We start from the raw sequence: 20,063 nt of genomic DNA on the forward strand, positions 1-20,063 counted from the left end.
CCCGCCCCGCCCCGCAATTCCACCACGTGCCATCTAAATCCAGGACGGCAGGTAGAGACAGAATTTGTAGAATTAAATTCTATGTAAAATAGGAGTAAAAGGAAGTATAAAAGTGTAGCATGTATTTAAATACATGATGAAAGAAAGACAGTAAGAAAGAGAGAAAGAGAAAGAAAGAAGAAAGAAACAAGAAAGAAAGAAAACGGAAAGAAAGTAGGAAAGAAAGATAGAAAGAAAGATAGAAAGAAAGATAGAAAGAAACAAGAAAGAAAGAAGAAAGAAACAAGAAAGAAAGTAGGAAAGAAAGAAAGAAAGAAAGAGAAAGAAAGTCTCTAGTGTGATGAATGAAAGCCCCCCTGCGAGGGGACATCTGTTTATATTTAAAAGGCTGACCCCAAGGCCCCAACCTTGGCAGTCTTCAAATGTTCTGGGGTATTAAAAAAATTTTATGAAAAAAAGAAAAAAAAACCAAAAAAAAAAAAAAAAAAAAATACAAAAAAAATAATGTAAATAAAAAAATAGCATGTTATTATATAATAATTGTTTCAAATATTTTCATATTTTCAGGATAGCGATACCATGAAGATAGTGACAGTGACACCCGATAGCAGACGTTCCATGATAGCGACCATTAGTAATTAGCAGAGCTTCATTAAGGTATATTCCCTATAAAACTACCTTTACCAAAATTGTAAAATTAATTTCAGCTCTATTGCAAATGTGCAAACCATCATCAGATTAATCTCAAAAAGAAGAAGACAAGGATTTTAATAGTAATTAACTGCAAACCAGGCCAGAAACTAGTGTTCAGGTTGTCATCGTCCTATATATCTTCTATGATAGGTGTGATAGGTAGGTGTGACAAATATTGTGTTTTGATGTTATGGTCACATGATGCACTTTTCTTTAGACTTTATCTATGTTTTTCTTGAGATGCAAACACCTTTGTTTATTTATAAACAAAAAAGGCTGTGGAGGTTCCCTCCATGCAACACTAAATATGTCTTCAAGGTTGAATCTGTTTCTGTCTGGAGTTGTCTCCCCTTGATTAATATCAATATCCTCTGTTTCTTTCTGATCAGAGAGATCAAATATATACTCAATATAAAACAAAAACTGATCAATACCATTTCAGTAATTAATATACGATAATTGCTAAAAATCAATTTCGTTTTCAATTCACTGTTTATCTTTTTTTTCAGTTTGACTGCGGCTTGATGTTTGAGGCTGATATTTGAGTTCAGAAGAATTTGGTAAACAGATAAAGTTCATAATTACAGGAAGGATATATCTATCTAGTGTACTTTACTTCTGAGGTAAAAACTGAATTATCATTTTCTGCTAATTACAGTAAGATTTGGTGAACATATCCTTTCTGGTAAAATTTGTTGTTTTCTTCAGTCTCTGCTTTCTTTCTAATCATCACTTGTAATGTGGTCATTTAAAACATGATTCTATTTCTTATTATGTAGAATGTTGCTATAATTACAAGCTTTATTCTTTTTATCTGTGGTTCAGGTTCATCTGTCCTTTTGTCCATTATTGTTCATGTTATTTCTCAAAAAGAAGACAATGAATTTAATAGTAACTGTGAAATTTGATAGAAACTATAACATAAAACAATGTATTGGCTGGTTTAAATCAGCATATATATGTTTTCCACCGTACTAATTGTTTTCACTATTTCTCCCCAATGGCAGCTCCAGCACATGGACCTCTTTTGGTGACCTGTGATGATCTTGACTAAGATTTAGTTTGGTGAGTTTTGCTGGCAATCCAAAATGGTAAATAACTCAAAAGGATGTCTCCATCAGATTAGTGACAACTTTGAGAATAATGACAACCATCAGCATAGTGAGTCAATGACATCATCTGGATAGCAACAACCGATGGTAAGCATTCCTCGATAGGGACCATTTGTTGTATATGAATTGTAAAGTTCTATCGGGGAAAACACGATCGATATAGGTTATCCTGACCAAATAAAGTATCATGTTAAATAATTTTAAATATTTTTCATTTGCCCTTCCAACACCCCTACCCCCATTCCCAATCCCACCCAGTGACATCTTAATCCAGGACGACAGGAAGAGATGTTTTTGAATCGAAAATGTCTTTTTATAAGATAAATATCCATTATCAAATAAATAGAATATTTATAAAGAGGAAGAATTGGTTTCAGTGAAGTATTTGGAAAAAAACAACTTTGACGAAGTTAACTACATAATAAGAATGGATTGACTGGTTTTATTGATTTTGAATTATAATTACTGTGATGGCTATGGACAATCATTTAAAGGAGCAAACTGCTGGATTTTGAGAATTTCAAGAGGCGCAATGGGCTGAAATAGCAAGGCTAAGGCTCCAGAGGCGAGCTTTTTATGATATTGTTATGATAATTATTAAAATAATTTTTTTTTTTTAATCAATTTGTTTTATTTATCATACTTTATTTTTTTCATCATAATAAACAGGATAGTAACAACCATCAGGATTATGACAAATTATGGCAGATGTTCCTTATGACCATTAGTGACGAACAGAGCTCCATTCAGGTAAATTTACTATTAAAATTCAAATGAAAAGTTGTATTTGAATAGTGAAATTAAACTTCAGTGTTATTGCAATGTCTAATTGTCCCCCTCCCTTACCCTCTTTAATCCCAACCAAATCCTGGATTCCACTCTATACTATGATGATTGGAAGAGAAGTGGTGAAATCTAATTCCTTTTACAAGAAAAAAATATTCATCTTCAAAATACATCAAATATTTAAATTGGCATTTTAGTCTAGAACATTCGGAAGAGGAAAGATAGGTTAAAGTGAAGTATTTAAGAAGAAAAATAAAACAAAAACTTCACATTTTCACAATGCATTGTCTGGTCTTATTTATTATATCCTATGTTTACAACCATACTAATGATATCACTATTTTGACCCAAATAACAGCTCCAGCATCTGGACCCTTTGATCCATCAGGATAGTGACAACCATTAGGATTTGATTGAAGAATGGTTCTATGACAATCACAATCAATTTCATTGTTTTTGTCTTTAAAAGCGGCGCTCGCTCCAAAAGGATAAACGAACAAAACTAGAGTGTTCTGATATAGGGCGGGATTACTTTTCTAGACGGAAAGACAGAAAATAGGTAATTTGTCCCCGTAATTATCGGCAACCTTTCCGACTTATAGTTATCGTAGACACTTTAAAGGGTAGTGCTGTGCTGTTGGGGACAACTGCATTAAATTGACTGTGCGATTGCTGTAGAACCTTTGTCCTTCAATCAGAAAATGGATCTGTCATCACAGAAAGCCCGCCTGAATTACCATTTGGGCACCTGTGACCAAAATCCACAAGTCAAGGCTTGAAAGTTGGCTTCCAGTGCCAAAACAAGCGGAAAATTCAGATACAAAAATTGCAACACAATATTTACTCATTAAGTATCTACTGAACAAGAAGATGGTTATCGGATTGCAAAATAGACAAGCCTGTAGTCTGTAACAATGGAGAACACATGAAAACTTGAGGGAAGGAAAAATAACGATGAGGTAGGTCAGATCTTGTCAATGAGGAGAAATGGGTTAGGAAATGTGAAAATTACATTAACGAAGAAATGTCAATGAACAAAGCACAGGTGAAAATGGTGGGAAAATGAAACTTGTTAAAATGAACATGTTTGAAATAAAGGTTTGGTTCAATTATCGGTTAAAAATAATGTGACAGAAGTCATTGATGTTGGAATCATTATAATGAATATCTGAATAAAAGTATTGAAGATCTTTAAGTTATTGTTGGCATTCATAGCAAGTACGAATGCCGACTAAATTTCAGGACAGAATCAAATTCCGTGAAGAGCATTATTACTTGAATAAGGCTTCATGTTAAATTGTCTGGGATTGCCTCCCCTTAATTAATATCAATATTCCCCTGTTTCTGGTCACAGTGATTATCAAATATATACTCAATATTAATAAAAAACAACTGATCAATACCATTTCAATAATTAATATATGATAATTGCAGTAAATCCATTACATTACTGATTCACTATTTTCTTTTTTCATAGTTTGATATCGAGTCCTGAAGAATTTGGTTAACAGATCAAGTCCATAATTACAGGTAGGATATATCCATTTCCATGTAGTGTACTTTACTTCTGACAGGTAAATAAACTGAATTATCATTTTCTGTTTATATACAGTAAGATTTGGTGAACAAAATCTGTTACTGTCTTCAGTCTCTGCTTTCTTTCTAATCATCACTTGTAATGTGGTCATTTAAGATATTAATCTATTTCTCATTATATAGAATATGTTACTATAATTTCAAGATTTTAACATAGGACATGTGTTTCTCTCCAAGCTGACCATTGGCCATAATCTTTATCAGCATTCCCTTTCCTCAGTACCTGTGCACTTAATGTTTCTTAGTGCATGTGTACTTACTGTTTCATCTTTAATTAGTTTATTGTAACAGACAGGCTCTGTAAAACCTGTTTCAGGTTAAACCTGTTTCAGAGCCTGCTGATTGGATATTCAAGGTCTATCCATTTCATATGTTTATTGTGTATGTTGGGCAATACACGATGATGTAAATTATGTAAAGAAATTTGAAAATTTGTTTCTGTCATGGGGAGGTAATCAAGGTTGGAAGTTTATGATAATTTTGGTCAATTTTTGGTGGGGAATTCTACACCACAAGTTGGAACCCCCTACTTAAAAGTTTAGCAAGATGATACATCTTAAAAAAATTTATTCACAGGTATGTGAGATGACCTTCTTAAAAATCAGTGATGGTTGACCAGACTTGAAAACTTCATTGAACCTGGGAAGTGGCAAACGTTAACATGGTAGACGGTAGGAAATCATTTGGTTCTGCAGTCTCTTTAGGATGACAACCGGATATGACAATTTCATTATTGGATCAGTGTGGATCTTAACTACAAGAAAGCATTTCATGGAGGTATTAGGTATGGGAAACAGACACCGGTGTAGACTGTGGAGAGGAGCTTTGGACCAAAGTGGTTACAAATGGACATAGGATGACCAAGCAAGTGCATCGTGTGGCTCATGATGGTCACGTACAGATGGTTTAAAGACAATTTCACGCAAAAGGTCATTGACAGCAACATTTGAGAGGTCAGTCATCACAGCCACAAGAATTATAATTATGTTTTAACACTCAACATATAGCTATCCAGAACCACGAGACAAACCAGGCCAGAAACCAGTGTTCAGGTTGTCATCGTCCTATATATCTTCTATGATAGGTGTGATAGGTAGGTGTGACAAATATTGTGTTTTGATGTTATGGTCACATGATGCACTTTTTCTTTAGACTTCGTCTATGTTCCCTCCATACATCACTAAATATGTCTTCAAGGTTGAATCTGTTTCTGTCTGGAGTTGTCTCCCCTTGATTAATATTAATATCCTCTGTTTCTTTCTGATCAGAGAGATTATTAATATATACTCAATATAAAACAAAAACTGATCAATACCATTTCAGTAATTAATATATGATAATTGCTAAAAATCAATTTCGTTTTCAATTCACAGTTTATCCTTTTTTCCAGTTTGTCCGCGGCTTGATGTTTGAGGCTGATATTTGAGTTTCTGAGGTAAAAACTGAATTATCGTTTTCTGCTAATTACAGTAAGATTTGGTGAACACATCCCTTCTGGTAAAATCTGTTGTTTTCTTCAGTCTCTGCTTTCTTTCTAATCATCACTTGTAATGTGGTCATTTAAAACATGATTCTATTTCTTATGTAGAATGTTGCTATAATTACATGCTTTATACTTTTTATCTGTGGTCTAGGTTCATCCATCTTTTTGTCCATTATTGTTCATGTTATTTCTCAAAAAGAAGACAATGAATTTAATGGTAACTGTGAAATTTGATAGAAACTATAACATAAAACAATGTATTGGCTGGTTTAAATCAGCATATATATGTTTTCGACCATGCTGATTGTTTTCACTATTTCTCCCCAATGGCAGCTCCAGCACATGGACCTCTTTTGGTGACCTGTGAGGATCTTGACTAAGATTTAGTTTGGTGAGTTTTGCTGGCAATCCAAAATGGTAAATAACTCAAAAGGATGACTCCATCAGATTAGTGACAACTTTGAAAATAAGGCTTCATGTTAAATTGTCTGGGATTGCCTCCCCCTTGATTAATATCAATATTCCCTGTTTCTTGTCACAGAGATTATCAAATATATACTCAATATTAATAAAAAACAACTGATCAATACCATTTCAATAATTTATATATGATAATTGCAGTAAGTCCATTACATTACTGATTCACTATTTTCTTTTTTCATAGTTTGATATCGAGTCCTGAAGAATTTGGTTAACAGATCAAGTCCATAATTACAGGTAGGATATATCCATTTCCATGTAGTGTACTTTACTTCTGACAGGTAAATAAACTGAATTATCATTTTCTGTTTATATACAGTAAGATTTGGTGAACAAAATCTGTTACTGTCTTCAGTCTCTGCTTTCTTTCTAAAGCATATATATGTTTTCCACCATGCTGATTGTTTTCACTATTTCTCCCCAATGGCAGCTCCAGCACATGGACCTCTTTTGGTGACCTGTGAGGTTCTTTACTAAGATTTAGTTTGGTGAGTTTTGCTGGCAATCCAAAATGGTAAATAACTCAAAAGGATGTCTCCATCAGATTAGTGACAACTTTGAGAATAATGACAACCATCAGAATAATGACAACCATCAGCATAGTGAGTCAATGACATCATCTGGATAGCAACAACCGATGGTAAGCATTCCTCGATAGGGACCATTTGTTGTATATGAATTGTTAAGTTCTATCGGGGAAAACACGATCGATATAGGTTATCCTGACCAAATAAAGTATCATGTTAAATAATTTTAAATATTTTTCATTTGCCCTTCCAACACCCCTACCCCCATTCCCAATCCCAACCAGTGACATCTTAATCCAGGACGACAGAAGAGATGTTGTAGAATCGAAAATGTCTTTTTATAAGATAAATATCCATTATCAAATAAATAGAATATTTATAAAGAGGAAGAATTGGTTTCAGTGAAGTATTTGGAAAAACACAACTTTGACGAGGTTAACTACATAATAAGAATGGATTGACTGGTTTTATTGATTTTGAATTATAATCACTGTGATGGCTATGGACAATCATTTAAAGGAGCAAACTGCTGGATTTTGAGAATTTCAAGAGGCCCAATGGGCTGAAATAGCAAGGCTAAGGCTTTGGTGCAAGTCTTGTACACTTCTATAATGATTTCTACAATGATTTTGAATTATAATTGTATAAATGGAGCCTGAATCAAATTAACAAGCCTCCAGAGGTGAGCTTTTTTATTTTTTCATTAATTTGTTTTATTTATCATACCATATTTTTTTCATCGTAATAAGCAGGATAGAGACAACAACCAGGATTGAGACCACCACTAGGCTAGTGACAACCAGCAGGATAGTGATATCCGATGGCAGATGTTCCTTGATAGTGACCATTAGTGATGAACAGAGCTCCATTCAGGTAATAATAATAGACTTTATTTTCCAAAACTGAAGATAGCAACATCACATTATGATAATGTTTATGTAAAGAAAGGCATAATATACTATATTAAAATTATGAGAAAAATGTTTTGCGAAACAATTTGTTATTAAACATGTAGTAGTAAGTACATCTGTTTTATGTTATATTCAGTCAGATTATAAAGGTATTGACAAATGAACATTCAAGTAAATGGTGAATAGATAGCTTTGTTAATAATATACAATCACAAGTTAATAGATTAGCTGTTGTAGACAAAGAACATGTTGTAAATATTGATTACACAGACAAAATTTTGGGAGGCTGCAGTATGTTAAGCGTTGTGCCATTTAGTAACTTTTTATAGTGCTATTTCACTGGAGCATCTCAATAAAGATAACAAACAAGAACACCCAACCATTTACATTATATATTATACTGACAACGTCAAACCAGTCCTCCCACTCTATTTACCACTTTATAGACTATATGATGTCTTGGCCAGGGGTCAAAAAAGGGCTTGTGTCAAGGGAGACTCAGAAGAAGCATAAATGTAGTACATTTATTTATACAAAAGAAGAAAACCTACTTTTTCATCAAAACAGAAACCTCTATAATTTAAAAATAATGTTTAGTTTTATAATATAATAATATTTATATTGCAGAAGATAAAATTCTAAATTCTTTTCTCTGCTTTTATTTTCCAATTATACAATTACATGTAGTAGTATTTTCCAAATAATGAGAATTTTGGATTTTAACAATAAAGATATGTTTGTAAATGTGATGTTTAAGTCTATAAGAGCCAGTAGGATCATCTTTAGCTCTTGCATGAACCAGTATATTTTTGAAAAACATTCTTATAATGAATAATCTTCCAAATGTCCTGCATAATCTATCTTATGTAAAGTTTGAAGATAGCCATTGTAGCTAGTAAACATACTATCTGATATCATGTCTTGTTTTTTGAGTACCCGTAACTTGTTTTCCAAATTTTGTTTTATAGTACTCAATTAAAGAATATAGAAAAGTGAAGTTCTTTAATCCTTATACTAACTCTACAAGACATTGACGAAAAACCTCCCAACTGACTGGACACAAACGACTAGACTGGACCGACATGGGAGGCGCGTACAAACTGACCCTATCATTAAAACTACTAATTCACATTCTCACTACAAAGGACTTCTTTCCTATATTCTATAGTTAATAATATAACCATAGATTTCAAAATTGTATATATTATTGTTTAGTGATTAATTTGTTAGTTTAATGAAATAAAGTAAGTTAATTGAAAACAAATAAATTGAAAATATCTAATTGGAAAGAAGTGTTAATTTCAAATTTTATTTTCCTACAAATACTGGTTTGAGCTATTATGACCATCTGTCTTGTAGACCAGAATATAGCTTTTTTATGCTAAAATATTTTTTTTCCAAGAAAATCGTGTTAATACAATAATCATTGAATTATCATTATCAGACCAAGATGTAGCAAGAGTTATAACATTATGTCATTGGTAACAATTTTCAATTAAGTACAGTGGAACTTGGTTGATACGAACTCGGATAATTCGACAACCCGGCTTAATACGAAGTACTTTGCCGGTCCCGGCCGAATTCCCTCTTTATCTCTGTTTAAAGAACTCGGATAATTCGAATTCGGAAAACTCGAAGAACTCGGATAATACGAAGTAAATTTTGGGTCCGAATGACAAAAATCATACATAAAATGTTCTTGTAACTCGAAATGAGATTTTTTGGACAACATGTTCGCCGAAAATGCCGATTTTTTTCTCCATAAATCTGCTGTAGAACAGCATTTCAAAATATATATATCGTTTTATTGTTATAATTTTGCAACTACAATCGGCGATTTTGACATCTCTCTTGTTCACATCATTTTAAGCCATGGAACTGGTCTATATATACCAAGTAAAGAGATCGTCAGTAGACATGAGAACTCGCTTAATTCGAACACTCGGATAACTCAAAGTTTTATCTCGGTCCCTTCGAGTTCGTATTAACCGAGTTCCACTGTAGTTATCTTCCTGTTAAATATCACCTAGATGTCAATATTTTCAATCAGCATTTAAAGGCCCATTACCCTTCCGGAGCAAAATATAAAGGTTTCTTAAAAAACATTAATAACACCAGAAAATGCATACTGATGATCTAAAATAAGGTTACGACACCAAACATATGCAAGATTGCCTGCGTAATATATGAAAACAGTGGAGAGTCAATTCGCTGTTTTGCCGTCTGGCGCAGTGATAGTCAACTACCGCACGGTATTTAGGACGACGGCTGGAAACATAATACGACCCGTGTTATGAAAATAAACATTTTATTTATTTTAATCAAATCGTTCAGAAGGTGATGATAAATGTAGTATTAACAGTAAGTTAATAATTTTTAGGACTCTACAAAATTATCGATCTTGTTTTACGTTCCCATGTTAAAAATTAAAAGCCGTTTCGGAAAGGTAGTGGGCCTTTAATCAATATATAGTGAACTAAAAAATCGCAAAATTAGATTATGGAGGTTATAACTGTTATTTTGAAATAAGTATATTTAATTTATGAATAATTTCAAAAGATGCATCCTGTTCAGCATAATTACATGTATATGTCGTTTAAGAGTTTGCAGAGCTTGCATTGAGGCATCTGTCAATAATCAACTGTCTACACAAAACAAACCATAAGTTGTCTCCCTTATCATGAACCTGCCATCTTCAGGAATCAACTTTATTTGTATTCAATATTCTTTAGATCGAGACCATATCATGGTAGTTATAATGTGCAATGAGTGTTCATTTTGAGGTAGGTTCCATACAGTACTAGAACAGTGTCTGAAATACGAATTTCAGTGGTACATATTCACCGGGTCTCTTGACACTTTAACTATTTTGTACAATTGGTACTGTCTCCACAATATTATTATACAAATTCTAAACGTTCTAAATTAGATTTTTTTGTCAAAGTACTGTCCCACAATCTATAAAGCTTATTATTTTGTTTCAAAACTATTGGGTTTTCATTTTTACATTTTAATGAAGCTAAAAATAATTTTAATTTTTAGCAAAAATAGCTGAAAAAAATAACAACTTTTGTATCAGTATAAAACAATCAAGCACACTGACCCTCTATTTTCATGATTATTTTAGAAACTGCAACTTCTTTTCTTTTGAACTGAGCTTTTTTCTGTAAAGCGCTGAATCTGTGGGGGGAAAAAGAAAAAGAAAAAAAAAAGCATTTTCATCTTTAAAATTTAGCAGATATAGAGGCAATATATACACAAGTTCAAATTCTATATTCTTTTCCTGTTTTCGGATTGTATAATTTCTGCAAAAATTTAACATGCTTAGTCTCTTATAATAATATTTTGTATAGAATGAACTTTATGCCACCGCCACAATTCGCATCAAATAAGTATCCGATTCATACAATGTAAAAGCTAAAAAAATCAAGTACACTAACATATTCTTTTTATTCCATTGTCGACTTTGATATGAACTCCTTTTTCCAGAAATCTATATTAGGAAACAGTTAGGTCATCAGAAAAAAACTTTTCACCAGAGCATCCTTTGAAGCTTTAAAATATTTCAATACAATGTACCTAATTATCAGATCATGGTAAGATTAGAATGACAGTTGACTGAAGTCTTTGAGAAATATGGCTTGTTTATTGACTTTCGGACAAATGGCAAAATTCTTGATTTCTATAAATTCCAGATGTATGTGTTCGGGTCCAATTTCAAACAATTTTATTGACAAATATCAGAGATTTAAATATCAAAGTGATTAGACAGCATGCAGGCATTGCCTATATTTGTGCAGGAACTAATGATGTTTTCTCTGTTGTAGAATTCGGAATGATTTCTGTGTATATATAAGTTGCAATATTCTAGACTTGGTGTAGGATCCTAGAGGACCAGCATACATTTGACCTAACTTTACGGAGATGTCCCATTTTGGAGGTTACAGTGTTTATACAGCATCTACAGATGTTTCTTAAATGTCCACTGGATGTTTCTTGTGTAAAGACTGTTTAATAAAGATGATTATTCGGTCATATTTTTGTTTTCGCGGCCATCTTAAATCCAGTAATTGAAATCTTAAGCATTGAGTGCTGGTGCACCTCCTGCTAACCTGCACTGCAGGATTTTTCAGGTTGGGTGGCTCGCTTGGTTTCACAAAAGGAATTGGGACTCAGATATGTACATTATACACGTCCACTAATACCAATCCAGCTGCCTAATACAGCGTTCAACAGAATGTCAGTCTTGTGTTTTTATTTTAATTGAAATATTTAGAAGTGAAATAATTATGTTTGGATAAGATACGAAGCAGAACATGCATACATACCGTATATCTTGTCTATACTGTTGGAGTAACTTCTGTGGCCAAAGTTAATTTAGATCTTAAAGACATTTGTTTTTAAGTATCCAGTGTAATCTTGATCCTTATAAACGAATGCCGTGTGTAATCCATGTTAACAGTTCATCTCCCTGTTTTGCCGTCTGGTGAATTGAGAGTAAACTAACACGCTATAATTATGACGGCGGCGACAAACATTATTTGATGACTCAGGTTACAAAAATCAACATTTATTTTGACTTCGAGACAAAATTTGCCACGTCAATTTTAAAGTGAATTGTCTGGCAAAAGAAAACTAAAGTCGGTAGAAATAGTGTTAATATATCTAGTACAATTTCTTATAATTAATTTTTCTTTGTTTTCATACCAAATCTGGCTTTCTGATTGGCCAATATTTTTTTGCATACCACTATGGAAAAAAAATCCGGGAATGGCGCGAAACCCCGACGTTATCGTGACTTCACAATAGAGACATTGACGTTGCGTATTGATTCGGAAAAAAGAATCCCTTGAAAAACCACTATAATGTTACATTAAAACATACTTCTTTTTATCAAACAGAGTAAAATTAATTATAAGTATTGATGTCACTGTTTTTTAATTTCATCGGGTTATGAAAAAAAAATTGTTTGCAAACTTTTGTGAGAATCCGCTACGCGGATTCACACAGTTTGCAAACAATTTTTTTTTTCATACCCCGATAAAATTAAAAAACAGTGACATCAATGCTTAAATGAAAAATAAAAATAAAATCTTCCGTCAAAATTGATCTGCACGTAAATTTACATAATAGGAGTCCTAAAACATCATTCCCATGTCCGTGTTAACATATCCATGTAGCCTCACTTTAAGAATTAGCCAAATTTGTTTTTATAACTGTGCTTTATTTACGCGGGGCTTTTACAATAATTCATATGGTCTGGAACACTAGACATCATAAACAGAACTTGATTATTGTTTTGATATACGTGTACAAGGACTTTTGGAAAACCAATGAATGCATTTAGACTGGTTTTCTTTGCCCGACTATGTATTTACTTTCTTTCAAATTTTGCAGTGTTAAAGGTCTAGGTATATTTCTACTTAATGTGCAATTTTCCTCTTTTTTGCCTTATTAAAAAAGGAAGAAAGTGTCTAAAATGAATTTCTAACAATAGCTTGATTATGTGTTATGGGGACCCCATGTATCCAACTTTTGAACAAATTTTTGATTTTTTAAATTATTTTTTGGTAATAAAAAAGGATTCATTCTCTATTTATATCAATTAAAAATATATTTGCTAATTAGTTTGACTACAAACTGATTTTGACCATAGGTAACCTAATAATACAACAATTAGTGATAGAATTATGTATTAACTTTACCATAGGTACCCTAATAATACAACAATTAGTGATAGAATTATGTAAACTTTACCATAGGTATTCTAATAATACAACAATTAGTGATAGAATTATGTAAACTTTACCATAGGTACCCTAATAATACAACAATTAGTGATAGAATTATGTAAACTTTACCATAGGTATTCTAATAATACAACAATTAGTGATAGAATTATGTAAACTTTACCATAGTTATCCGAATAATACAACAATTAGTGATGGAACTATGTAAACTTTACCATAGGTAACCTAATAATACAACAATTAGTGATAGAATTATGTATTAACTTTACCATAGGTATCCTAATAATAAAACAACTAGTGATAGAATTATGTAAACTTTACCATAGTTATCCTAATAATACAACAATTAGTGATAGAATTATGTAAACTTTACCATAGTTATCCTAATAATACAACAATTAGTGATAGAATTATGTAAACTTTACCATAGGTACCCTAATAATACAACAATAAGTGATAGAATTATGTAAACTTTACCATAGGTATCCTAATAATACAAGAATAAGTGATAGAATTATGTAAACTTTACCATAGGTACCCTAATAATAAAACAATTAGTGATAAAATTATGTAAACTTGATCATAGGTACCCGAATAATAAAACAACTAGTGATAGAATTATGTAAACTTTACCATAGGTACCCTAATAATGCAACAATTAGTGATAGAATTATGTAAACTTGACCATAGGTATCCTAATAATACAACAATTAGTGATAGAATTATGTAAACTTTACCATAGGTATCCTAATAATACAACAATTAGTGATAGAATTATGTAAACTTTACCATAGGTATCCTAATAATACAACAATAAGTGATAGAATTATGTAAACTTGACCATAGGTACCCGAATAATAAAACAACTAGTGATAGAATTATGTAAACTTGGCGCCCACCAAAGATTGATAAATGTCTGACAAATGAAAGAGGGATCTTTTCTCTGCTTTAAAAACTTGAAATTTAAGACAGATCCCTTCAGTACTTTCTGAAATATAGCGGTAACAAGCATCAATTGTCTACATCCAAGATGGCTGCCTGGTGGCCATATTTTTTTACAGATAAGACTCAATATCATCATGACACTCCTAGGGGCCTAGGGAAACCTACATGTGAAATTTGAGACGGATCCCTTCAGTACTTTCTGAAAAATAGCGGTAACAAACATCAACTGCCAAAATTCAAGATGGCTGCCTGGTGGCCATATTTTTTTTTGCGATCAGTCTCAAAATCTGTATGACACTCCTAGGGCCCTAGGGAAACCTACATGTGAAATTTGAGACAGATCCCTTCAGTACCTTCTGAGAAATATGGGTAACAAACATCAACTGCCAAAATGCAAGATGGCTGTCATGTGGCCATATTGTTTTTTGATCAGTCGTGAAATCAGCATGACACTTGGCGTGCCTTAGGAGAACCTAAATATGAAATTTGAGACAGATCCCTTCAGCACTTTCTGAGAAATAACGGTAACAAACATCAACTGCCAAAATCAAAGATGGCTGCCTGGTGGCCATATTGTTTTTGCGATCAGTCTCAAAATCTGCATGACACTCCTAGGGCCCTAGGGGAACCTGCATATGAAATTTGAGACGGATCCCTTCAGTGTTTACTCAGAAATAGCGGTAAAAACATTATTTACGGACTGACGACGGATCATGGTGTACGGACGAAAGGCGATTTGAATAGCCCACCATCTGATGATGATGGGCTAAAAATTCCTAAAATTGGAGGTCCACAGCAGCAAGGCAAAACTAGGGCACTTGTCTGATGTATACAGAAAGTTTCAAGGAGCTGCGTTGAACAGTTTGGAGTTATAGCCCCGAAAAGAATCTCGGACGGTGGAGCCCAATTTAAGATCCCCCGTGAAACGTTAACACACAAAAAAAAAATGAAAAAAAAACAAATATCAAAACATATCTGCCTTGACGTTAAACCTCCCAAACATACAGAATCACACACCGCGACACCATTTGATATTTGTTTTTTTCGTAATTGACTCATTACCAGTAACTATATATCAGTTTACCCGTAAAACCTGTAGACAAAAAACAAACACAATTTAGATAGTATCTTAAAAATTTATTTTCAAATCTGATCTCGCTAGTATATGTCATATAAACTTGATTTAAAAAATGTTTCAAACAATTACTGTAATACATTTGATTATTAAAATGAAACTTTACATGTTAATAATTTTCAATGAAATGTCTAAAAACATACTTAGGAAATAAAATTAACTTTTTTGTTTTAATCAAACCCAAAACAGTATACTGTACTATGATACTAGCACAGATATATGTATAGGTCAAATGCTAAATTTGTCACTGTACATTGCTTTTGAAATAATTTCAATTTAAACCAATGTTAAAATCAACATGTTGTCATTTTCTACCAATAAAACGAAGCACAAGAAAGAAAACCAAACTAATAGTTTAATTCCTGTTAGAGCGATTAAATTATTCTTCAAACTAAAAACTGTTTACTATAGTGATAAGTTTTGTGATTTTGTGAGAATGGTAGTACATGTAATTTGTAAAACAAAAACTAGTTCAACTCCTAAAGTAGGATTAACTGTGATGGTTGATATATGTACCAACACCCAATTAACATTTCTGCTCATCTATGCATAGTTAGCAAGGCAAGGAGTAGCGGTAATAGTAAAATAATATGGAGATTTCCAAAGCCTGTATACAATATTGACCTTCACATTTTTTATCATACAATCCATTTTCTATGTATTGGTACATTCCTTAACTTTAAATCCTCCAGAAGACAGCATCGTGACAGAAGTTATGGAAAAATATCTAAAGAAACTTTTATCTAAATCTGTAATGTTTTACCATGGGAAGTTTTCAATTAAGGAATGTTCATGAAACTGGACCCAGATAAGCATTACATATACATAATTACTTATAACTAATTACATAATAAAGAAATTCTGTCAAAATATTTTCTTCTTTGCAGAAAACTGATAAAAAAAATAGGAAATAAAAAATAAATTACACACAACCATTAGCAAATAATATATTTGATGGCTATATATAAAGATTGAACTATGGTATATTAAAAGCTACTTTTTGTTACACGACATACTTAAAACGCACCAGAAATTAACCATTATGGCAGGAATGTGTTGTTTATGTAAAGATGATATTTAATTATATACAAAAATGATGATTCATTGACGGCCATTCACAACCCAAGGTTCTTTGATTGGAAAATCAATTTAATTATAGAATACAGCAAAAGATGACTATGAAAAATTATATGAAAGTTATTGAATGGAATTAATTTGAAATGTGCATCAATTTTTTGTTCTAACACCAACACATGAAGATCCAAATATGTCCCTTAAAGAGAAGATTTGTGATACAGTTGATGGAAGGACAATGTTCATGTATGGAACATTTACAATGGAGTCTTAAAAGTAAAACGGTAATAAGTACCTCTTTAAATCAATAAGCTGTAACCAATACTTTTATATAAACCCTAATTCAAATTTTCCTTAAAACATATTCGAGATTCTGATATTTATATTGGACTTGATACAAAGAAATGAAAATCTGTATGGTGTTAAGTCATGGAGCTGACAGGGATGATGAAGTGACTCGTACAAGTCAGATGAAAAGTGACACAGGTGTATTTTCTTTTTATGTGTTATACTCTGGATACATTTCTAGATAAGTACCAATATGTATTAAAGGTCAAATTATAATGACTGAATAATTCCACAACAAATATTGACACTAATATTCTTGAGATAATTACAATAAATGTTTAAAGTTTTCAATACTTAAATCAAAGGTACATTATTTCTTCCTTATTCTAAATCTGAGTAAAATCTGTTTTCTTTAATGTAAAAACCAATTAGTTTAGCAATATTTTAGGTTAATTAGTTACTTTTCTCACAATTAACTATTAACAAATCACTACCAATCTCTATGATAGCACATTCTCCCAATTTACATAACGACCATTAACAGTCATTACCGAGAACCGAAAACATTTATTAGGCAATAATGATAAAATATTTACAGTCAATTTACCATTGAACTCCTGATGGTGTTAAGTGTTGACAAATCAATGCGTTGTAGTTGTATGATCTATATACATATATACAAGGTCGAGGGGTCGCAGGGTTCAAGGGGTGTGACCTCCCTTTGTCCCTAAACCACTTAATGAGAATCCTATAGCAATATACACAATGACAGAAATCCCTATCGTCATCATGGCCATCATGAATGCATAATTCGCCCACTTGTTTGCTGACTTGATATCGCCATCGTCATACGACCGTGAAGACATCACTGGAAAGAAAATAAATGATTCATTTAGAAACTTGTGTATGAATGTTCTCTGACAACACACTTTTTATAGCTATAACTAACAATTTGTTGAGACATCGTTACATTGAAATTCTTCATCCATGATATACAGTCAAACCTGTCTAAAAAGACCACCCAAAGGAGAAGGGAAAAGTGGTCACTAAAGTCAGGTGATCTTTATACACAGGTCAAATGATGTAATAAATAGCCATTCAGGTGACCCTAAGACAGTGGTCTTAATTAAGTGGTCTTTATACAGAGGTGTCTTTATACAGAGGTGGTTGCTAAGGCAGGCTTTACTGTACATTAACTGTACACATGAAATCAACATCGGAGTGTGAATATTTACTATACTGTATTAGCCGTAATTTAATACTCTTTAACTAAAAGGTAATGAGGTGTTGAAGGTAATTTGGATTACAACTTTTTTCTTCTAAAAAAGAGAGAGAGAGAAAAGGACATCAATACAGACCTGAAAACATGATTGCGAAGGGTCCAAGGAGAGGGTTGAGGACAGTGACAGCTATCGCGAGGTAGATATAGGTGTGTGGCTGCCTTCCGATGTACTCGCCATTCACAACGGCTTTATTTACAAACACCGGATCTCGTGTGACGAGGAAGTCCTTTGTCCATGAGGAACTGTCGCTGTAGTAGTAATGACTGTCGTTAGGTGTCGAGCCAGTGTAGGCCTGAGGGGGTGGTACATTCGCCATAGTGACTCCTCAAAGGCTTTAAAAAATTAACATAGAAATAATTAATGTGAATAATTAATTATTGAAGTATTACAACTACCATGAGTTGTTTTGGTTGGTTAGGGTCAGGGACATTTAAGGATGTGCCAGGTAGCTGGAGGAAAACCCGAGTACCTGCATCGTCAATATCCCAGGGATTACTATCACTGATATCATATACTAGACTTTGTAGGGCTGTGATTGGTCAGTTTGTTTCTCCTGAAATGCCTTCAGTTTTACGATGACATAGTCCAGAGGTTGATATAATGACAGTGATAATATCCCTGATAAAATCAAGGGGGACAGGTAGGTTTGGTCCATCTGGTATAGAAATCAGGGGGACAGGTAGGGTTGGGGTGGACTGGTCCATCTTGTACAGAAATCGTGGGGTACAGGTGCGGTTGGTATATGGCCCTGTCAATCTGGTATAGAAATCAGGGGGAGATGTACGATTGGGGTAGTCCATATGATATAGAAATTATGGGGACAAGTAGGGTTGGTAATTAGGTCAACTTGATATAGAAATCATAGGTAGGGGAGGTAGGGTTGGTAATTAGGTCAACTTGATATAGAAATCATAGTGAGGGGAGGTAGGGTTGGTAATTAGGTCAACTTGATGTAGAAATCATAGGGAGGGGAGGTAGGGTTGGTCCATATAGTATAACCGAGGATATGGGTAGGATTGGGGTGGTTGAAATCGTGATCAGGGGAGGGGCAATTGTAGGGTTGGACTTGCCCATCATGTAGTGAGTAGGGGAGGGGTATGTGAGGTAGATACAGATAGGTGATTCGAATCATGTTCAGGTAGACTACCAAGCCTGATCTATTGCCATAGGTGTTTATAGTTAGAACAATGGTAAGTCCTACGATATACAGCTAATGGCAGAGTCTGCTCAAGCTGGTTTACTTGTGATAGACTTCAATCTGAAGTACAATGTAGTCCTGGAGACACCGTACAATTTGATAAATATCACATTGTTCATTTTAAAGACACGACGTCGAGTAAACCAAAAAATATAGGTAAATACATCGAACGATACAAACACCAATCACTTCCGGTATTCAAACACCTGCTAAAGTAAAAATGTCTCCCACGGTATAAGCTTGTATTAGCTAGTACAGGTGTTTTTTGGTATATTGTTAACTAGATCTGAAAATTAACAACTTTAACCTTGAGACAAATATAGTATACGTACCAGTTTACATATCAAACGAATTCAAAAACAGTCACAACACTACTCCAACTTCCGCTACGGCTTGATTACCTTCCAGGTAAATGCTAACTGCGCATGCGCCAAGGTAAGCGCCCAAATGACATCACCCACTTTGCATTCCACAACGAGTGTATCATGTATTTACTGTATGTTAACGAAATGAATTCATTCTGAGATATATCGATAAAATAGTCTATCATATTTGTTTTTCGTACAAAGTATATTGGAATTTATTTGTATGTATAAATCTTTTAATGTACACAGGTGCGCACATTTTGTTTTAATAAAGATAGTCATGATGTTAGGTGTCTTAGAAATATTCTAATAGTTAGGTTATTACCAAGAAATACATGTGCACCTGGCTGTATTAGAATAACCTACATGTATTGTGGGTGTATAACACAGGTATCTGAGAATTAGTTACAGATTAAATAATGATGGACCCACCAGTG

The 20,063-nt window shown here is 33.2% G+C and overlaps 1 protein-coding gene and 1 long non-coding RNA gene across 6 annotated transcripts; one reads left to right on the forward strand and one right to left on the reverse strand.

Moving 5' to 3' along the window:
* The first annotated feature begins 13 nt into the window (after positions 1-13).
* LOC138329129 (uncharacterized) lies at positions 14-11,826 on the forward strand. Of its 5 annotated transcripts, none has more exons than XR_011209411.1 (13): positions 14-657; positions 1,203-1,316; positions 1,701-1,892; positions 2,475-2,555; positions 2,950-3,550; positions 4,069-4,121; positions 4,764-5,280; positions 5,578-5,622; positions 6,004-6,061; positions 6,335-6,387; positions 6,581-6,790; positions 7,427-7,550; positions 11,416-11,826. It is a non-coding gene; the product is annotated as an uncharacterized lncRNA (long non-coding RNA). The 5 variants fall into 5 exon arrangements; XR_011209410.1 differs by having other exon boundaries at positions 7,430-7,550; XR_011209409.1 differs by having other exon boundaries at positions 7,427-11,826.
* Positions 11,827-15,405: 3,579 nt separating this feature from the next.
* LOC138329131 (uncharacterized) lies at positions 15,406-19,720 on the reverse strand. Its single transcript, XM_069275884.1, has 3 exons — positions 19,594-19,720; positions 18,139-18,395; positions 15,406-17,648 (listed from the first exon to the last, which is right to left on the reverse strand). Exons 2-3 carry the CDS (start codon positions 18,377-18,379, stop codon positions 17,482-17,484), a joined length of 408 nt encoding a protein of 135 aa, XP_069131985.1. The 5' UTR covers positions 18,380-18,395; positions 19,594-19,720; the 3' UTR covers positions 15,406-17,481.
* Between the last annotated feature and the right edge of the window lie 343 nt (positions 19,721-20,063).

The sequence above is a fragment of the Argopecten irradians genome, chromosome 8 (assembly GCF_041381155.1).
Source record: "Argopecten irradians isolate NY chromosome 8, Ai_NY, whole genome shotgun sequence".
Taxonomy (NCBI): Eukaryota; Metazoa; Mollusca; class Bivalvia; order Pectinida; family Pectinidae; genus Argopecten; species Argopecten irradians.